We start from the raw sequence: 21341 nt of genomic DNA on the forward strand, positions 1-21341 counted from the left end.
TGTTAGAATTAATTAAACAATCAAGGTCTTTAAAAACTTGTTGGACAGTACATACAAATGTATGATCTTCATTTCAGCCAGTTTGCTACAGCAGGAAAATGATCCTACAGCAACAGGAAATGTGAATTATTATGTGGATTATAATTCATGGATTTCTTTTGTTGGGGTTAATACATTTTTCGTTAGGGCAAATCAAGTCTGAAATTTGAAATGGAAATTACAAACTTTAGAAGCCTTTTTAAACCTTGAATAAACTACACGTTTGCATTTCCTGCCGTGCAGGAAAATTCTCAGCAACTAAAGACTGATAAAATGTAGATCATACATCTGTAAAAATGAAATGCCTTTATGTTGTCTGACGGAGAAAGACATAAATGCATTTTATGGAGAGAAAAAAATGAAAACATTTGGAGGTTATTCTTTTACATGGTGTCATAGAAGATACACTGCATGACCAAAAGTATGTAGACACCTGCTTGTCAAACATCTCATTCCAAAATCATGGGCATTAATATGGAGTTGGTCCCCCCTTTGCTACTATAACAGCCTCTCCTCTTCTGGGAAGACTTTCCACTAGATGTTGGAACATGTGCTGTGGGGATTTGCTTCCATTCAGCCACAAGAGCATTAGTGAGGTCGGGCACTGATGTTGGGTGATTAGGCCTGGCTCTCAGTCGACATTCCAATTCATCCCAAAGGTGTTTGATGGGGTTGAGGTCAGGGCTCTGTGCAGGCCAGTCAAGTTCTTCTACACCGATCTCGACAAAACATTTCTGTGTGGATCTCAATTTGTGCACGGGGGCATTGTCATGCTGAAACAGGAAAGGGCCTTCCCCAAACTGTTGCCACAAAGTTGGAAGCACAGAATCATCCATGAAAAACAGCCCCAGACCATTATTCCTCCTCCACCAAACTTCAGAGGTGGCACTATGCATTGAGGCAGGTAGCGTTCTCCTGGCATCCACCAAACCCAGATTCGTCCGTCGGACTGCCAGATGGTGAAGCGTGATTCATCACTCCAGAGAACGCGTTTCCACTGCTCCAGAATCCAATGGCGGCTAGATTTACATCCCTCCAGCCGACGCTTGGCATTGCGTATGGTGATCTTAGGCTTGAATCTCCCAACGAACAGTTATTGTGCTGATATTGCTTCCAGAGTCAGTTTGGACCTCGGCAGTGAGTGTTGCAACCGAGGACAGGCGATTTTTACGCGCTACGCGCTTCAGCTCTCGGCGGTCCGGTTCTGTGAGTGGCTGAAATAGACAAATCAACTAATTTGAAGGGGTGTCCACATACTTTTGTATATATAGTGTATTTTGGTCTATAAACATATATATTTCAAATTGTGTTAATATAGCCTAACATTTGCTGTGGGGGAAAACATCTAATGGGATTTAACTTAAATCGTTCCATATGGCTACAGTATGTTCCTCTTACACGTGGCGCAGTGTAGCCTAACTTTACGCACCACAACCATTTATGCCTATGAGCAGCAATAACTAGAAACATAACATTTGCAGATGGATAAAATAACTTTAAACGACTGAAACATTTTGAAACTATACTCCTCAGACATTAAGACCTGGCGGTGTAGGGAGATTTAAATTATGTAACCTGTAGCCTTGAAATTTGATAAAGTGCTGGACTTAGCCCTCAGAACGGAGCTTTGGGTCGTAAATGTAATTCAAGTCGGTGAAGGTGTCTGACAAGAGCAAAGTTGTAGCCAGAAATATTTTAGTTCTTCATTGGGGCTCGGTGAACTTTTAAATGTCTTGGGTTTGGACTGATGTCTTCTCTCACCCGTTATGGGCAGTATCGACTGTGATTTTGGGACTCCTCTTGCGGTCACAGCAGAGAGGGTCCTGGGACATCCGAGCCTGTTTTGTGCAACTGAAGGGCAAGACCGCCATAGTTACTGGAGCTAACACAGGTAACGGTTTTGCATGGGCTAAATTCTTGCTTGAGTTGTTTCGCTTGGAATGGTTTATCCAATTAGAATCAATAACAATATCCTCCAGCAGTTACACGCTGCACATACAAGCATATTAACCAACTGGAAATACAACAACAACTTTTTATAAGTCAGAATTGGCAATTACTCTTGACAATTTTTACTTCTCAAAATGAAACAGTTTTTCCACACAGCAGTCAAAGGGAAATCTTTTTTAATTTATACATATTGTAATACCAACAAAACAAATCCAATGATGACTTCCAGTAAGCATTCCCTTTAAGTGTCAAATTAAGTAATTCAACTTTTCCATTCCAATCATGGTGCATTTCTCTCACTTGAACCTCTCACCCTCAAAGTGTCTCAAATAGACTTCAGAATGTAGTTAATTATATGCTTTTGGAATCCCTCTTTAAAGAAGTGAAGAAAGAAAACTAATTCCAGAGAGAGAGAGTGTGTAAATGGAGGGTTCTCTCTCTATCTGAGAAATCCTCATCCGCTTGACATTTCTCTGGGAAAAGTTATTTAATGTAAAAGGGTTCCTACTCATGCTATTTACATTAACAATTGGACCAATATGTCTTCCAGCAGTGCATGTCAGTTAGCCAGAGCTAAGACCTGCACACTCTCATGTGAAGGAAACTTCTGTGTTTTACAGCTCTAGCTTATAGCCTGATCAATGCTAAACCTCAAACAAATACACCTTGACCTTGTGGAACTTGGGGACACACTCTTTTCACTCCACTTCGATACAGCTATGATCGGAAGTAGCAGGTTAGGAGAGAGAGCATTTTTTCTAAACCTAACCCTTTTCATAACGTTAACCTAATTCTCCTAATCTGCTATGAATAAGTAACTTCTGGTCATAGCGCAATCAAAGTGGCATGAAAATAGTATTTCTCGTGGATCTTCAGTCTTTTGAACTGGATATAGGGGTTACTAGATGTAGACCATTTACTGTTTGACACAATTCTTTTGGACTGCCATGTCCATGAACTTTGCACACAGACGTACACACATAGACACACTCACACAAATTACAGGCAGACAGAGTGACATACATACAGACAGACAGAGTGACAGACAGACATAGTGACAGACAGACAGACAGACAGACAGACAGACAGACAGACAGACAGACAGACAGACAGACAGACAGACAGACAGACAGACAGACAGACAGACAGACAGACAGACAGACAGACAGACAGACAGACAGACAGACAGACAGACAGACAGACAGACTCACACATACTGTACAAGCAGCTCTGTTAGATTGCTCTCCTGAGTGTTTTTTTCACTAATCATCGCTCTCCCTCTACTTTACCTTTCCCCTGTCAAGTTTAAAATCAAATCAAGTTTATTTTATATAGCCCTTCGTACATCAGCTAATATCTCGAAGTGCTGTACAGAAACCCAGCCTAAAACCCCAAACAGCAAGCAATGCAGGTGTAGAAGCACGGCGGCTAGGAAAAACTCCCTAGAAAGGCCAAAACCTATGAAGAAACCTAGAGAGGAACCAGGCTATGAGGGGTGGCCAGTCCTCTTCTGGCTGTCCCGGGTGGAGATTATAACAGAACATGTCCAAGATGTTCAAATGTTCATAAATGACCAGCATGGTCAAATAATAATCAGGAGTAAATGTCAGTTGGCTTTTCATAGCCGATCATTAAGAGTATCTCTACCGCTCCTGCGGTCTCTAGAGAGTTGAAAACAGCAGGTCTGGGACAGGTAGCACGTCCGGTGGACAGGTCAGGGTTCCATAGCCGCAGGCAGAACAGTTGAAACTGGAACAGCAGCAAGGCCAGGTGGACTGGGGACAGCAAGGAGTCATCATGCCCGGTAGTCCTGACGCATGGTCCTAGGGCTCAGGTCCTCCGAGAGAGAGAAAGAAAGAGAGAAGGAGAGAATTAGAGAGAGAATACTTAAATTCACACAGGACACCGGATAAGACAGGAGAAGTACTCCAGATATAACCAACTGACCCTAGCCCCCCGACACATAAACTACTGCAACATAAATACTGGAGGCTGAGACAGGAGGGGTCAGGAGACACTGTGGCCCCATCCGATGATACCCCCGGACAGGGCCAAACAGGAAGGATATAACCCCACCCACTTTGCCAAAGCACAGCCCCCACACCACGAGAGGGATATCATCAACCACCAACTTACCATCCTGAGACAAGGCCGAGTATAGCCCACAAAGATCTCCACCACAGCACAAACCAAGGGGGGGCGCCAACCCAGACAGGAAGATCACGTCAGCGACTCAACCCACTCAAGTGACGCACCCCTCCTAGGGACGGCATGAAAGAGCACCAGTAAGCCAGTGACTCAGCCCCTGTAATAGGGTTAGAGGCAGAGAATCCCAGTGGAGAGAGGGGAACCGGCCAGGCAGAGACAGCAAGGGCGGTTCGTTGCTCCAGAGCCTTTCCGTTCACCTTCACACTCCTGGGCCAGACTACACTCAATCATATGACCTACTGAAGAGATAAGTCTTCAGTAAAGACTTGAAGGTTGAGACCGAGTCTGCGTCTCTCACATGGGTAGGCAGACTATTCCATAAAAATGGAGATCTATAGGAGAAAGCCCTGCCTCCAGCTGTTTGCTTAGAAATTCTAGGGACAATTAGGAGGCCTGCGTCTTGTGACCGTAGGCCTGACTGTCTTTCTGTCTCGCTTTCTCTCTCAACCACTTTCACTCTCTCTTTCTCTTATTCTCCCTCTTGTTCTTTCTCTCTCTATATCTCTCTCATCCTCTTCTCTCTTCTCCTCTCTCCCACTCCCTCAGGGATAGGGAAGTTCATTGCCCTAGACTTTGCCCGGCGCGGGGCTCGTGTTATCATGGCGTGCCGGAGCGAGGCGCGCGGTAGCGCCGCCCTGCAGGAGATCCGGAAGAGGAGCGGGAACGCCAACGTGCACCTGCGCCTGGTGGACACCTCGTCCCTGGCGTCGGTGAGGGCGTTTGTAGAGGGCGTCCTGCGAGAGGAGAAGGAGCTCCACATCCTGGTCAACAACGCTGGGGCTTCAGGTGGGTAGCTTCAGGTCAAGATTCAAAGACAATTAGGCTGGAATCCACACTGAATATCACTGTGTTCACTACTGTTTCACTTAAAACAATAGAGACACAGCTCCACATCCTGGTCAACAAACCGAGCCCTTCAGTTGGGCACCACGTCCAGAGTCAGCCTGGAATCCACACTGAATATCGCAATATTTTCACTATTCACCTGAAGCGGAACAATAATGAAACAGAGCGATATGCAGGGTGGATTCCAGGTTATGTGGATTCCAGGCTATGAGACAGTCAACCAGGGGTGGACATCAACAGCCATAATACTAGTGTGACCCGGGGCTTCTAGTCGCCATCAGGCTGTGGTAGCTCATAGAGCTAAATGCCCGGGCATGACGGGAGTTAATGTAAGTCTTCAGGGCCCAGTTTTTCAAACGTTATCTGGTCGGATTTCGGCAATTGGACAGGATTAAATGCATAGAAAAATTTATAAAATAGAATGGGCGTATCATTGACTTGAATGGGGACACCCATTCTATTCATTCTAACTCTGTGCATTTAATCCTATCCAATAGGCAAAATCCACATAGATAACTCTTGAAAACTGGGCCCAGGTCTTAGGCAAGGTTACTTGTCACGAAAGCGTGGTTCAATGAACCAAAGCACGGGTCTGGTTTCGCATCTGTATCCAATGACGAAGTCCACAAGAGGAACAGCATTGCTTGTTTGATAAAAACCTTACTAACATGCCATGCCACCCAATTACAATTTTTGGCTGACAAATGACTATATTTTTGGGGGGAAATTTTGTTTTCTATTGTTTTTTCACAGCACCCCACAAACAACACAAAAACAAAACACATTCCCCAAGGTGATCAACATATGGTTTCCAAATTTTGTCAAACACTTCCGGTTCTTGTTTAATTTTATAATATACAAAATATAATATACAAAATAATATACAATATACGAAATAATATACAAAATATACAAAACAGTATGTAGCTAGATAGTTCAGCCCTCCAGTTTGTTATTTAGGGTGGGTATGATGCTTTCCAACTGATCGCCAATATTTACATTTCCCAACAGATACAGTGCCTTGCAAAAGTATTCACCCCCTTGGCATTTTTTCTATTTTGTTTCATTACAACCTGTAATTTAAATAGATTTTTATTTGGATTTCATGTAATGAACATACACAAAATAGTCCAAATTGGTGAAGTGAAAAAAATAACTTGTTTCAAAAAATTCAAAAAAATTCAAAACGGAAAAGTGGTGCGTGCATGTGTATTCACCCCCTTTGTTATGAAGCCCCTAAATAAGATCTGGTGCAACCATTTACTTTCAGAAGTAAAATAATTATTTAAATAAAGTCCACCTGTGTGCAATCTAAGTGTCACATGATCTGTCACATGATCTCAGTAGATGTTCTGTAGATGTTCTGTCCTGTTCTGAAAGGCCCCCGAATCTGAAACACGACCAAGCAAGTGGCACCACCAAGCAAGTGGCACCATAAAGCTCTCCAAACAGGTCAGGGACAAAGTTGTGGAGAAGTACAGATCAGGGTTGGGTTATAAAAAAATATCTGAATCTTTGAACATCCCACAGAGCACCATTAAATCCATTATTAAAAAATTGAAAGAATATGGCACCACAACAAACCTGCCAAGATAGGGCCGCCCACCAAAACTCATGGACCAGGCAAGGAGGGCATTAATCAGAGAGGCAACAAAGAGACCAAAGATAACCCTGAAGGAGCTGCAAAGCTCCACAGCGGAGATTGGAGTATCTGTCCATAGGACCACTTTAAGGTGTACACTCCACAGAGTTGGGCTTTACAGGAGAATGGCCAGAAATAAGCCATTGCTTAAGAAAAAAATAAGCAAACACGTTTGGTGTTCGCCAAAAGGCATGTGGGAGACTCCCCAAACATATGGAAGAAGGTACTCTGGTTAGATGAGACTAAAATGTAGCTTTTTGGCCATCAAGGAAAATGCTATGTCTGGCGCAAACCCAACACTTCTCATCACCCCGAGAACACCATCTCCACAGTGAAGCATGGTGGTGGCTGAATCATGCTGTGGGGATATTTTCATCGGCAGGGACTGGGAAACTGGTCAGAATTTAAGGAGTGATGGATGGCGCTAAATACAGGGAAATTCTTGAGGCTGGGACGGAGGTTCACCTTCCAACAGGACAATGACCCTAAGCATACTGCTAAAGCAACACTCGAGTGGTATAAAGGGAAACATTGGCCTAGTCAAAGCCTAGCCTAGTCAAAGCCCAGACCTCAATCCAATTGAGAATCTGTGGTATAACTTAAAGATTGCTGTATACCAGCGGAACCCATCCAACTTGAAGGAGCTGGAGCAGTTTTGCCTTGAAGAATGGGCAAAAATCCTAGTATTTAGATGTGCCAGGCTTATAGAGACATACCCCAAGAGACTTGCAGTGGTAATTGCTGCAAAATGTGGCTCTACAAAGTATTGACTTTGGGGGGTGAATAGTTATGCACTCTCAAGTTTCAGTTTTTTTGTCTTATTTCTTGGAAAAATGCCAAGGGGGGTGAATACTTTCGCAAGCCACTGTATAATCGTGGAGATGGATGGATATAAATTCCTAGACACAATGAAATGATAGCACATACGTTATCCCAAAATGGTGTCAGTTTGTCACAGGACCACAGCATACGGTGCTTTTTGCATCTCCAACAGAGATGTGACATTTCTGGGTGCATTACATGCATTCTGGCAGGAGTGTAGTAACTCATATGAATTATCTTAAAATGCAGTAATTAATGTCTTAGGTCATAGGAGCAGGTATTAACATTTTCACATATCTGTGACCAATGGTTCTCCTCAATGTCTTCCTTAACATCTGTTTCCCATTGTTCCCTTATAGGTTCTGAACCACCAGGTAGAGTTTCAATCAACCCTTGATTTAACTTGATTGAATGAGAGCAGAGATCCATCATAATACACATGTTCAAAATTGATGGTGCCACTTTGGAACCAGGACTTAAAGGTGTATAGGGTATTGCTTTATAGGGTAAATATAAAACAGTCAATTTGATTATTTTCATTCCAAATTAAGTTGGAGAACAGGCCATTTATTTAACTTAAAAAGTTGGATGGAATATAAACTGACAGGGCCTGGAATAAATACGTCAACCTTAGTAATATATACATTTTTATTATGTTAACCCTACCTAACATAGAAATAGGGAGAGATCTCCATCTCTGAACATCAGATTCAATCTAATCTATTAAAGGAAAATAATTGATTGTATATGCTTCTTCCAGACTGCATGGTATCAGTACACCCCGGTATTTCATGTCTTTGTCCATTTCCACCTGAATGTACTTTCTAAGCTTGAGAAGTCATAATTAGAAATGGGCTTTATTTCAGTTTTCTCCCAATTCACTTTGAATCCTGATATAGCACCATATGTGTCCAACAGTTGTAAAACAAATGACAGAGATGTTGGAGAGGAACATTCAATATGCCTGTGGATGAGAGGGCACATGAGACATGGCTTCAGTTAGTCATGTCAGGAGAGAGTTGACAATGGTAGTGGTCATCACCTCTTAGGGAACAGGAGGGGACTTAGCTGGAAATACAAATAGCAGATACATTCCATTACAGCTGTGCCATCGTAGGTTCAAACAACAAGTTTATCCATGACGTTAAACACAGACTGCGCATCGCGCCCACATCAAAGTAGCCCAAGAAACGTTTCTGAATTAAGCCCTGATCATCCCCATACCTGATGATAACTGACAACTGCAAGCAGACTGGTGGCACTATAGGTCCCAGAGTGGGGGGGTAATTTTTACCCCCTGGGGCCCAGAGTTTTTGCTTATCTGTTAACCTAACCAGGAAAACTCTGGACCCTATAAGGTATGTCAGTGATTAATCAGTTGTAAAAAGGTTTTATAAGGGCTATGATGGGACCAGTTTTTTCTAATCAGGTCACATGAAACTGAAAAAAACCTCCAGCAACCTTATACTTGGACTAGATTAGGAGGTGGATTCTTCTACCCAGAGACAGAGACAACAACTGATAGACAATAGAACTCACAGGACTGAGCTTGCTTTATGCATGTTTGCGTCATGCAGGCCTATTCAACTGTAGGCCTTATAAAAAATGTACTCAAGTCTGTCATCACTATTATGTTGATTGATTAATTCCAGTGTATAATTAGTTACCCTGACCAGATGAACAGGGTGCATAGGCTGTATGCAGCTGCTATTGTTAGTAGCCTACAGTTGATCAGACTGAAAAATGGTCTCGTTTTCATCCCATACAGCATGTCAGATCTCTAATGTTTAGGTGTAGCCTAGGCTGCTGTAACATTTATGTAATGAGTTTCTGCTTGTGTCTGTCTGGAGTGGTTGCATTATCATCTTTGCTAAATAAATACCGGAGGAAAGTGGAAAGCATACTTGAGCACGAGCGAACAAATGCGCTGCATCAACCTCTCTTTAATCTAACTTTTAATGGATGATGCAATGGAAGCTATCAAATCTTTCTGAATTGATTTTGACATCCCAGAGATGACAGTAGAAAGTTCCATATGTTCAACAAGTAATGTGCAATTACCACTGCAAGCTCCTTGTAGTTGCACTTGTTAGCGGAACTTTCCCTCTTGTCTTGTCCTCTTAAAACCAATTCTTGCATACCCAAAAACGCAGTGGTGTTGATAAGCTGCTTGAGAACATCCCTGTTTCTTCTTACTTTCTGGTTGTGTTGCGCAGTTTGAATATGCAGACCTTCATCATGATAGATGCAGCTTCTTCCCAGAAGCTTGAATCTGATGTGGGCATTTATATGCTCCCTGCTTTTGTTTTGCCGTTTAGCTGAACGATCGATGTTCTTCATGTCACTGTACCCCTCTTTCGCTCAAGGCTCAGACTTTCCAAAAAGCAGGCAAGGCCAGCAGTACAGGCGGCTTGATGAAAAGCTCCCTGTTAACCAGCTATACTTTTGATACCAGTTGGAATTGATGAAAAGCTCCCTGTAAGCCAGCTATACTTTTGATACCAGGTGGTATTAAACGCCCTCACCTTTTCATCCTTCTTCATGAAACTGATCTCAGGCAGAGGTCGACCCTCGGTTTTAATTTGCATCTTTTCCGTGTACCCCAGAGAATGAAAGTGGTTCTTCAACAAAAAGTCAACAAAATTTGCAGTAGCGTTGCTGGTGAAAATTGCACACTGGAGTTGGTAGCTAGTTAGCTACTGGTACTTGCTACTGAAGTTAGCAAGGCAAATTGAAATAAATTGCAATAACTGGACACAAAATAGAGTTCTAAAACCAAGAAAACTATTTATAATCTACCTCCTCCGTCTCCTGTAATTTGAAGAAACTAATTTGAATTGAATAATATATCCTATTAATGCTCAACTACCACTTTTCAATCTATATCCAATAACGTCACCAACTCATCAAGCTTCTCAACACATAAACTCAGCAAAAAAGGAAGCGTCCTCTCACTGTCCACTATGAACATAACAAGATTCAACAACTGAGACATAAACTGAACAAGTTCCACAGACATGTGACTAACAGAAATTGAATAATGTGTCCCTGAACAAAGGGGTGGTCAAAATCAAAAGTAACAGTCAGTATCTTGTGTGGCCACCAGCTGCATTAAGTACTGCAGTGCATCTCCTCCTGATGGACTGCACCAGATTAGCCAGTTCTTGCTGTGAGATGTTTCCCCACTCTTCCACCAAGGCACCTGCAAGTTCCCGGACATTTCTGGGGGTAATGGCCCTAGCCCTCACCCTCCGATCCAACAGGTCCCAGACGTGCTCAATGGGATTGAGATACAGGCTCTTCGCTGGCCATGGCAGAACACTGACATTCCTGTCTTGCAGGAAATCACGCACAGAACGAGCAGTATGGCTGGTGGCATTGTCATGCTGGAGCGTCATGTCAGGATGAGCCTGCAGGAAGAGTACCACATGAGGGAGGAGGATGTCTTCCCTGTAACGCACAGCATTGAGATTGCCTGCAATGACAACAAGCTCAGTCCGATGATGCTGTGACACACCGCCCCAGACCATGACAGACCCTCCACCTCCATATCGATCCCGCTCCAGAGTACAGGCCTCGGTGTAACGCTCATTCCTTCGATGATAAACACGAATCCGACCATCCCCCCTGGTGAGACAAAACCGCGACTCGTCAGTGAAGAGCACTTATTTCCAATCTTAACGACCCTTCCACAGGTGCATGTTCATTAATTGTTTATGGTTCATTGAACAATCATGGGAAACAGTGTTTAAACCCTTTACAATGAAGATCTGTGTTATTTGGATTTTTACGAATTATCTTTGAAAGACAGGGTCCTGAAAAAGGGACGTTTCTTTTTTTGCTGAGTTTAGAACCCCCCCATCATGCTTTGCAGCATAACCCCAATACAACACACTAGGTTCATTCTCTGATCCTAATCCTATGATTGGATGGACAACATATCAGTACATACTATAAAAGCTTTGATTGGTTGGAGGTCGTCCTCCGGAAGTGGTCATAATTACCATGTAGGTCTATGGCATCGACTGTGCTACAAAACTATGCTGAAGTGGTCAAGTCCATATCCATTTTTCTAACACAGGGTTGCTACAGTTATTTGTGGATGTAATCATCCTTTTTTGTAAAAAATGTTGTCCTGGCCAGCATGATAGGTATACGTGTACCTCTTGTTTTCCTTAAGCCAAAAGAAGGGAATAGGTTATCCCTCTCAGGGTCAATAGCAAGAGGAAACCAACATAAAAAGCACTTGCCATCACTGTGTTAATTAAGAATAAAATTAATTCGATTATTTAGGCATTATGCATCATTATAATATATTAAAAAGATAAATTAATTTAAATGAATGGAAACAGATGCAGGCCTATAACCACTGGGGTAGCCTACAGTTCCATCGAACTGCATACAACCACATGTGGTGCGCACTCCTTTTAAACCACCGGGGGGACTGAGCGGGCGGATTACTAGAACAGGTTAGTATAGTGACTTTATTGACATGAATGCAACATCCGTTCTACTCTGGGCATCAGTAGAGCCAAAGCGAGTGCAATTTATTCACTTGATTTTTCAGTTTAACGGCTACATGTTCAGTTGGCCTAGCTACATTTCTTGTACATTCCCACCTTGTGATTCAGTTAATGAATTAATTTCCATATCATTTTCCAACAAAGAGCTGTAAATAATTATTGAAAGGTGCATAATTGTGGGCTTCGCACACATAGCGGGATTGTTTTTCTCTCTCTTTTATAAACTCTGTAATTGCCCATGTTTCTTCAACATTCATTCAACCAATTCATTAACATTATCAATTGTACTAAAAGGATAATCGACACATGATAATATAATGTTTCCCAGGAGAGAGAGACCAATGGAAATAAAAGTACTAAGTGCTTACAATTTCAGCGTCTTATGCGGTTTGACATTTGATCTCTCCCAGTCTTTTTTCCCGTATGGGCCATTTCAATTATTTCCACCCACTCAGGCCTTTATAGCCTATTGGCTGGGAAGCATTCAAAAATAATTGTCCAGATCATAGCAATCATCATGTTGTCTTGTTCACTTGTCAGTTTGTTACTTAAACGAATTCCTATTCATTACCTATTCAGTATTTAGTATTGTATTAGGATCCCCATTAGTTACTGCTAAAGCAGCAGCTACTCTTCCTGGGGTCCACACAAAACATGACATAATACAGACCATGAATAGACAAGTACATCCCAAGGACAGAACTACATACATTAAAAATAAGAATACACGGTTTCATACATTTATGCCTTTATGCCTACTGAATGCAAGTGCAACACATGAAAATGGAAACGCAATAACAAGGAAGTACGTTGCAAGTAGGCTGACACTTCCCCTGACGTGAATATAGCAACCTTGTTTCGCAAAATTCTCCTGACATGAATTAAGCTACCTTGTTTCTATAGTTACTGTCCATAATGCGTATCCTGGGGTAAAGTATTAAACCTATTACTATTGTGAATGTTTGTCCTTGACGCTGTGTCTATTTGGGCTACGGTTTGCAACATGCACATCATTTGTGGTGTGTGTCTCTGTGTGTGTGTGTGTGTGTGTGTGTGTGTGTGTGTGTGTGTGCGTGTGCGTGTGCGTGTGTGTAACGGCATTCCTCCTCCTCTTCATACGAAGAGGAGGAGTAGTGATTTGACCAAAGTGCAGCGGGTTGTGAATACATAATGATTTATTAAATCAAACGATGAAACACGAAAACAAACACTTGGAAGGATTTTACAAAATAACAAAACGGAGTAGACAGACCTGGACATGGAACTTACATAAAATACACGCAGAACTCACGAACAGGAACAGACTACATAAACCGAGACAGTCCCGTGTGGCGCGACAAACACTGACACGGACGACAATCACCCACAAACAAACAGTGAGAACAACCTACCTTAATATGACTCTCAATCAGAGGAAACGTCAAACACCTGCCTCTAATTGAGAGCCATACCAGGCAACCCAAAACCAACATAGAAACAGAAAACATAGACTGCCCACCCAAAACTCACGCCCTGACCAATAAACACATACCAAACAACAGAAAACAGGTCAGGAACGTGACAGAACCCCCCCCTCAAGGTGCGAACTCCGGGCGCACCCCTACAACTCAAGGGGAGGGTCTGGGTGGGCATCTGTCCGCGGTGGCGGCTCCGGCGGTGGACGAGGACACCACTCCACCACTGTCTTTGTCCCCCTCCTTAGCGTCCTTTGAGTGGCGACCCTCGCCCCCGACCATGGTCCAGGAACCTTCACTAAGGCCCCTCCTACATAGAGGAGACAGCTCAGGACAGAGAGGTAGCTCAGGACAGAGAGGTAGCTCAGGACAGAGAGGTAGCTCCGGACAGAGAGGTAGCTCCGGACAGAGAGGTAGCTCCGGACAGAGGGACAACTCTGTACTAATGGCAGCTCCGGACTGAGTGGCAGCTCCGGACTGGGTGGCAGCTCCGGACTGGGTGGCAGCTCCGGACTGGGTGGCAGCTCCGGACTGAGTGGCAGCTCCGGACTGAGTGGCAGCTCCGGACTGAGTGGCAGCTCCGGACTGAGTGGCAGCTCATGACTGTAGGGCAGCTCATGACTGGAGGGCAGCTCATGACTGGAGGGCAGCTCATGACTGGAGGGCAGCTCATGACTGGAGGGCAGCTCATGACTGGAGGGCAGCTCATGACTGAAGGGCAGCTCATGACTGAAGGGCACCTCCTGACTGGCTGGCGGCTCTGGCAGCTCCTGACTGGCTGGCGGCTCTGGCAGCTCCTGACTGGCTGGCGGCTCTGGCAGCTCCTGACTGGCTGGCGGCTCTGGCAGCTCCTGACTGGCTGGCGGCTCTGGCAGCTCCTGACTGGCTGGCGGCTCTGGCAGCTCCTGACTGGCTGGCGGCTCTGGCAGCTCCTGACTGACGGACGGCTCTAGCGGCTCCTGACTGACGGACGGCTCTAATGGCTCGGGCCAGACGGGCGGCTCTAATGGCTCGGGGCAGACGGATGGCTCAGACGGCGCTGGGCAGACAGATGGCTCAGACGGCGCTGGACAGACGGATGGCTCAGACGGCGCTGGGCAGACGGATGGCTCAGACGGCGCTGGGCAGACAGATGGCTCAGACGGTGCTGGGCAGACAGATGGCTCAGACGGTGCTGGGCAGACAGATGGCTCAGATGGCACTAGGCAGACGGATGGCTCAGACGGAGCTGGGCAGACAGGCAGTGCAGAAGGCGTTGGGCAGACGGCCGACTCTGACCCGCTGAGGCGCACAGTAGGCCTGGTGCGTGGTGCCGGAACTGGTGGTACCGGACTGGAGACACGCACCTCAGGGCGAGTGCGGGGAGAAGGAACAGTGCGTACAGGGCTCTGGAGACGCACAGGAGGCTTGCTGCGTGGTGCCGAAACTGGAGGCACTGGGCTGGAGACACGCACCACAGGGAGAGTGCGTGGAGGAGGAACAGTACGTACAGGGCTCTGAGGACGCACATGAGGCTTGGTGCGTGGTGCAGGCACTGGTGGTACTGAGCTGGGGCGGGAATGGGGTGCCGGATATACCGGACCGTGTAGGCGTACTGGCTCCCTTGAGCACTGAACCTGCCCAACCTTACCTGGTTGTATGCTCCCCGTCGCCTGACCAGTGCGGGGAGGTGGAATAACCCGCACCGGGCTATGTAGGCGAACCGGGGACACCATGCGTAAGGCTGGTGCCATGTAAGCCGGCCCAAGGAGACGTACTGGTGGCCAGATATGTAGAGCCGGCTTCATGGCACTTGGCTCAATGCTCAATCTAGCCCTACCAGTGCGGGGAGGTGGAATAACCCGCACCGGGCTATGAACACGTACAGGAGACACCATGCGCTCTACTGCGTAACACGGTGTCTGCCCGTACTCTCGCTCTCCACGGTAAGCCCGGGAAGTTGGCGCAGGTCTCCTACCTGACTTCGCCACACTACCCTTTAGCCCCCCCCCCCCCAAGAAATTTTTGGGTTGTACTTGCGGGCTTCCAGCCTTGCTTCCGTGCTGCCTCCTCATATCGTCGCCTCTCCGCTTTAGATGCCTCCAGCTCCGCCTTGGGACGGCGACACTCTTCTGGCTCTGCCCAGGGTCCTTCTCCGTCCAGAATCTCTTCCCATGTCCAATCCTCCTTGACCCACTGCTGCTGTCGTTGCTGTCCGTTAACCCGCTGCTTGATCTGGGTTTGGTGGGTGATTCTGTAACGGCATTCCTCCTCCTCTTCATACGAAGAGGAGGAGTAGTGATTTGACCAAAGTGCAGCGGGTTGTGAATACATAATGATTTATTAAATCAAACGATGAAACACGAAAACAAACACTTGGAAGGATTTTACAAAATAACAAAACGGAGTAGACAGACCTGGACATGGAACTTACATAAAATACACGCAGAACTCACGAACAGGAACAGACTACATAAACCGAGACAGTCCCGTGTGGCGCGACAAACACTGACACGGACGACAATCACCCACAAACAAACAGTGAGAACAACCTACCTTAATATGACTCTCAATCAGAGGAAACGTCAAACACCTGCCTCTAATTGAGAGCCATACCAGGCAACCCAAAACCAACATAGAAACAGAAAACATAGACTGCCCACCCAAAACTCACGCCCTGACCAATAAACACATACCAAACAACAGAAAACAGGTCAGGAACGTGACAGAACCCCCCCCTCAAGGTGCGAACTCTGTGTGTGTGTGTGTGTGTGTGTGTGTGTGTGTGTGTGTGTGTGTGTGTGTGTGTGTGTGTGTGTGTGTGTGTGTGTGTGTGTGTGTGTGTGTGTGTGTGTGTGTGTGTGTGTGTGTGTGTGTGTGTGTGTGTGTGTGTGTGTGCCTTATCATCTAGGTTTGGTCATATTGTGTCTGTTCACAGGCCTGCCTGGAGATATCACCTCAGATGGTCTGGAGGTGTCCTTCGCTACCAATCATGTGGGTCCTTTCCTCCTCACCAACCTGCTTCTGGGTAAGACACCACATATCTTCTGGGTAAGAAACCACATATCTTCTGGGTAAGACACCACATATCTTCTGGGTAAGACACCACATATCCTCTGGGTAAGACACCACATATCTTCTGGGTAAGACAACACATATCTTCTGGGTAAGACAACACATATCTTCTGGATAAGAATATCCCAATTGAAAGAGGTGATTCAGCCCAGCTTGAACAAAAGGAAATTCTTACACTTCAAAAACATTCTTTATGTACTGAACAAAAATATAAACGCGACATGCAACAATTTCAACGATTTTACTGAGTTAAAATTCATATAAGGAAATCAGTCAATTGAAATAAACTCATTAGGCCCTAATCTATGGATTTCACATGAATGGGAGCCAGGCCCACTTGGGAGCAAGGCTGAAGCCAATCAGAATGAGTTTTTCCTGACAAAAGAGCTTTATTATAGACAGAAATACTACTCAGTTTCATCAGCTGTCCTGGTGGCTGGTCTCAGACGATCCCGCTGGTGAAGAAGCCGGATGTGGAGGTCCTGGGCTGGCGTGGTTACAAGTGGTCTGTGGTTGTAAGGCCGGTTGAAAGTACTTCCAAATTCTCTAAAACAACATTGGTAGAGAAATTAACATAAAATGATCTGGCAACAGCTCTGGTGGACATTCCTGCAATCAGCATGCCAATTGCACGCTCCCTCAAAACTTGAGACACCTGTGGCATTGTGTTGTGTGACAAAACTGCACATTTTAGAGTGACTTTTTATTGTCCCCAGGACAACATGTACCTGCGTAATGATCATGCTGTTTAATCAGCTTCTTCGGGTGGATGGATAATCTTGGAAAAGGAGAAATGCTCACTAACAGGGATGTAAACAAATTTGTGCACAAAATTTGAGAGAAATACGTTTTTGTGGGTATGGAAAATTTCTGGGATCTTTCATTTCAGCTCATGAAACATGGGACCAACACCTTACATGTTGCGTTTATATTTTTTCCTGGAGAGTCACCCATTAAAGTGTCGTGGCCCGGTAAGGAATGTTTTTTCATGCTATATTCCACACTTTACGTTGTATTCCTGTATGTACTTCCCCTCCCACATCTCTCCCCTGCTCCTTTCTTTCCCTTGCTCCCTCCCCACCTCCCATCCCTTCCTCACTTCCTCACTTCCCTCCCCTCCCCCTCCATCCCTACCCCTCTCTCTCTCTCTCTCTCTCTCTCTCTCTCTCTCTCTCTCTCCCTCTATCCTCTCCTCCCTGTCCCTCCCCTCTCTCCTTACCTCTGTCCAGACCTGCTAAAGCGATCGGCGCCAGCGCGCATCGTCAACGTGTCATCTGTGAACCACTGGAGGGGCATGGTCAACTTTTCACACTTCAAGGGCGAGAACCTGGCCTACACCATGGACAGCGTGTACAACCACACCAAGCTGCACAACATCATCTGCACTAACGAGCTGGCGCGAAGGCTACAAGGCACAGGTGGGTAGGAATGCCTCAGCAAGTTTTCATAAAGCGTCTCAGAGTAGGAGTGCTGATCTAGGATCAGTTTTGGCATTAGATCATAATGAATAAGATTACATGGACTGGGAGTACCTGATCCTATATCAACAAGCCTACTCTGAAATGGTTTTGGAATAAGGGCCCTGGTTCCATTTATCTTGTACACAATTGCTCTATCCTGGCTGGCCCCTTTCCCCACAGTTGAATCTCATTCATAGCACGTCTGATACTGATTTGGCTATATGACCGGCGTGTATATTGGTAATGTTTGGAAAAGTGCTACAGTCCTTGTTTAGAACACATAGTATAGCCATAAGCTCTTTCACTGCTGCTAAAACAACTGTATAAGTGCATAAGTAACATTATACAATGAGCATCATTCCTGAGGTGTCTAACGGGGAACGTGGTTATATAACGAAAGTTAGGCACCAAATATCTTCTGTGCAGCTGTAGATGGAGTTTCCCTGTGTGAGTCAAACTTCCCATGGAATCAGATTCAGGGATAGCAACGCAGGGTAATGGAGGGATAGGGGTAAGGGCTTTAGTGTGGTTTATAATGTGTTATAGTGTGTGTGTGTGTGTGTGTGTGTGTGTGTGTGTGTGTGTGTGTGTGTGTGTGTGTGTGTGTGTGTGTGTGTGTGTGTGTGTGTGTGTGTGTGTGTGTGTGTGTGTGTGTGTGTCTCACAGGGGTGACAGCCAACTCCCTCCACCCTGGGGTGGTGATGACAGAAGTGATGAGACACTATAACTTCCTGGTTCGGTTCCTATTCAACCTGATTGGAATCTTTTTCTTCAAGGTGAATACTTTGTATCATAACACTCTGGTGAAAATTAGAAGGAAAAAAATGTTTTTAACACTATTTTACAGTCCTGTTTCATGTAAGAAGTTAACAGTGGAACATTTCTGGTGACCCTGTTCCCAGGTCTGTTTGTGTTGTCTTGCCAACTTCTATGGTCATAATAAGACAGCACAAACATCTGTGACCAGGCTAACTTTCTGGTTCTTAGGGCTCTATTCAATCTGTATCACTGAAGCATCACAGATTGTGCGGTAGACATTTAAAGGTAATTTCACAAAATCTCTTTAGCAGATGTCTCTGAGTAAACATGGCAATTGTGTAAATGTTCTGAGCTCCAAGTTAAGGGACACTCCCCTTCCTGGCATTACTCAAAGAAACAAAGTCCCGACAAAGATATCTACTAGCACTCAATGTGCTTACACATTGTTGTCTCTTTTATGCAGAGGTGGTTAATGTTTATGCTCTCACCCACTTCTCCCATCTCTGTCCACAAAGTCTTCTGAAGAAGGGGCAGTGAGCACCATCTACTGTGCTGTCGCCGAGGAGATGGAGGGAATAACAGGAAAGTACATTGACAGCGACTGTTCCCTGGTCCTCCCCGCCCCTCTGGCCAGAGACCCCGCCCTCGCAGTCAAGGACTTTGAGTTCTGCGAGAGATTGACATCCAAGCTCTGAATAATTACCAGAAAGATACGGAGAGAGAGAGAGAAAGAGAGAGGCTAGTTTGCAGTGGGGTCAAATTCCTTTTGAACTCCATTTTCCCTTATTATGAAGGATTAATAAAAAAATGCAGGGTCAAATATGTCTATAAATTCTGTTTCTATCTTAAGTGTATTATTCAATAACAGACTATATAAAATACAGTTGAAGTCGGAAGTTTACATACACTTAGGTTGGAGTCATTAAAACTCGTTTTTCAACCACTCCACAAATTTCTTGTTAACAAACTATAGTTTTGGCAGGTCGGTTAGGACATCTACTCTGTGCATGACACAAGTAATTTTTCCAACAATTGTTTACAGACAAATTATTTCACTTATAATTCACTGTGTCACAATTCCAGTGGGTCAGAAGTTTACATACACTAAGTTGACTGTGCCTTTAAACAGCTTGGAAAATTCCAGAAAAATTATGTAAAGGCTTTAGAAGCTTCTGATAGGCTAATTGACATCATTTGAGTCAATTGGAGGTGTCCCTGTGGATGTATTTCAAGGCCTATCTTCAAACTCAGTGCCTCTTTGCTTGACATCATGGGAAAATCAAAAGAAATCAGCCAAGACCTCAGAAAAAAATTGTAGACCACAAGTCTGGTTCATCTTTGGGAGCAATTTCCAAACGCCTGAAGGTACCACGTTCATCTGTACAAACAACAGTACACAGCTGTCATACCGCTCAGTAAGGAGACGCGTTCTGTCTCCTAGAGATGAACGTACTTTGGTGTGAAAAGTGCAAATCAATCCCAGAACAACAGCAAAGGACCGTGTGAAGATGCTGGAGGAAACAGGTATAAAAATATCTATATCCACAGTAAAACGAGTCCTGTATTTTTGAGTTATTTTTTTATTTCACCTTTATTTAACCAGGTAGGCTAGTTGAAAACAAGTTCTTATTTGCAACTGCGACCTGGCCAAGATAAAGCATAGCAATTCGACACACAACAACACAGAATTACACATGGAGTAAACAAAACATACAGTCAATAATACAGTAGAAAAATAAGTCTATATACAATGTGAGCAAATGAGGTGAGATAAGGGAGGTAAAGGCAAAATAAAGGCAATGGTGGTGAGGTAAATACAATATAGCAAGTAAAACACTGGAATGGTAGATTTGCAGTGGAAGAATGTGCAAAGTAGAAATAGAAATAATGGGGTGCAAAGGAGCAAAGTAAATAAATAAATACAGTAGGAGAAGAGGTAGTTGTTTGGGCTAAATTATAGATAGGCTGTGTACAGGTGCAGTAATCTGTGAGCTGGTGCTTAAAGCTAGTGAGGGAGATAAGTGTTTCCAGCTTCAGAGATTTTTGCAGTTCGTTCCAGTCATTGGCAACAGAGAACTGGAAGGAAAGACGACCAAAGGAGGAATTGGCTTTGGGGGTGACCACTGAAATATACCTGCTGGAGCGCGTGCTACGGGTGGGTGCTGCTATGGTGACCAGTGAGCTGAGATAAGGCGGGGCTTTACCTAGCAGAGACTTGTAGATAACCTGTAGCCAGTGGGTTTGGCGACGAGTATGAAGCGAGGGCCAACCAATGAGAGTGTACAGGTCGCAATGGTGGGTAGTGTATGGAGCTTTGGTGACAAAACGGATGGCACTGTGATAGACTGCATCCAATTTGTTGAGTAGAGTGTTGGAGGCTATTTTATAGATGACATCACCGAAGTCGAGGATCGGTAGGATGGTCAGTTTTACGAGGGTATGTTTGGCAGCATGAGTGAAGGATGCTTTGTTGCAATATAGGAAGCCGATTCTAGATTTCATTTTGGATTGGAGATGCTTAATGTGAGTCTGGAAGGAGAGTTTACAGTCTAACCAGACACCTAGGTATTTGTAGTTGTCCACC

General features: G+C 44.7%; 1 protein-coding gene across 2 annotated transcripts; it reads left to right on the forward strand.

Moving 5' to 3' along the window:
• The first annotated feature begins 1640 nt into the window (after window positions 1-1640).
• Window positions 1641-19697, forward strand: zgc:64106 (uncharacterized protein LOC393348 homolog). 2 transcript variants are annotated; one of them, XM_039016318.1, is made up of 6 exons: window positions 1641-1930; window positions 4744-4983; window positions 16402-16491; window positions 17768-17956; window positions 18665-18774; window positions 18986-19093. In XM_039016318.1, exons 1-6 carry the CDS (start codon window positions 1768-1770, stop codon window positions 19076-19078), a joined length of 885 nt encoding a protein of 294 aa, XP_038872246.1. In that variant the 5' UTR covers window positions 1641-1767; the 3' UTR covers window positions 19079-19093. The 2 variants fall into 2 exon arrangements, with proteins under 2 accessions (XP_038872246.1, XP_038872245.1); XM_039016317.1 differs by lacking the exon at window positions 18986-19093 and adding an exon at window positions 19273-19697 and having other exon boundaries at window positions 1642-1930.
• The last annotated feature ends 1644 nt before the right edge of the window (window positions 19698-21341 follow it).

Source organism: Salvelinus namaycush, chromosome 20, assembly GCF_016432855.1.
Source record: "Salvelinus namaycush isolate Seneca chromosome 20, SaNama_1.0, whole genome shotgun sequence".
Lineage (NCBI taxonomy): Eukaryota > Metazoa > Chordata > Actinopteri > Salmoniformes > Salmonidae > Salvelinus > Salvelinus namaycush.

Bases quoted from the DNA above. Each gene is read 5' to 3' on its own strand.
- zgc:64106 (XM_039016317.1), top strand. From the start codon at position 1,768: ATGTCTTGGGTTTGGACTGATGTCTTCTCTCACCCGTTATGGGCAGTA. The intron at 1,931-4,743 runs GTAACGGTTTTG...CCACTCCCTCAG, and splicing joins AGTTACTGGAGCTAACACAG to GGATAGGGAAGTTCATTGCC. The intron at 17,957-18,664 runs GTGGGTAGGAAT...TGTGTCTCACAG, and splicing joins GCGAAGGCTACAAGGCACAG to GGGTGACAGCCAACTCCCTC.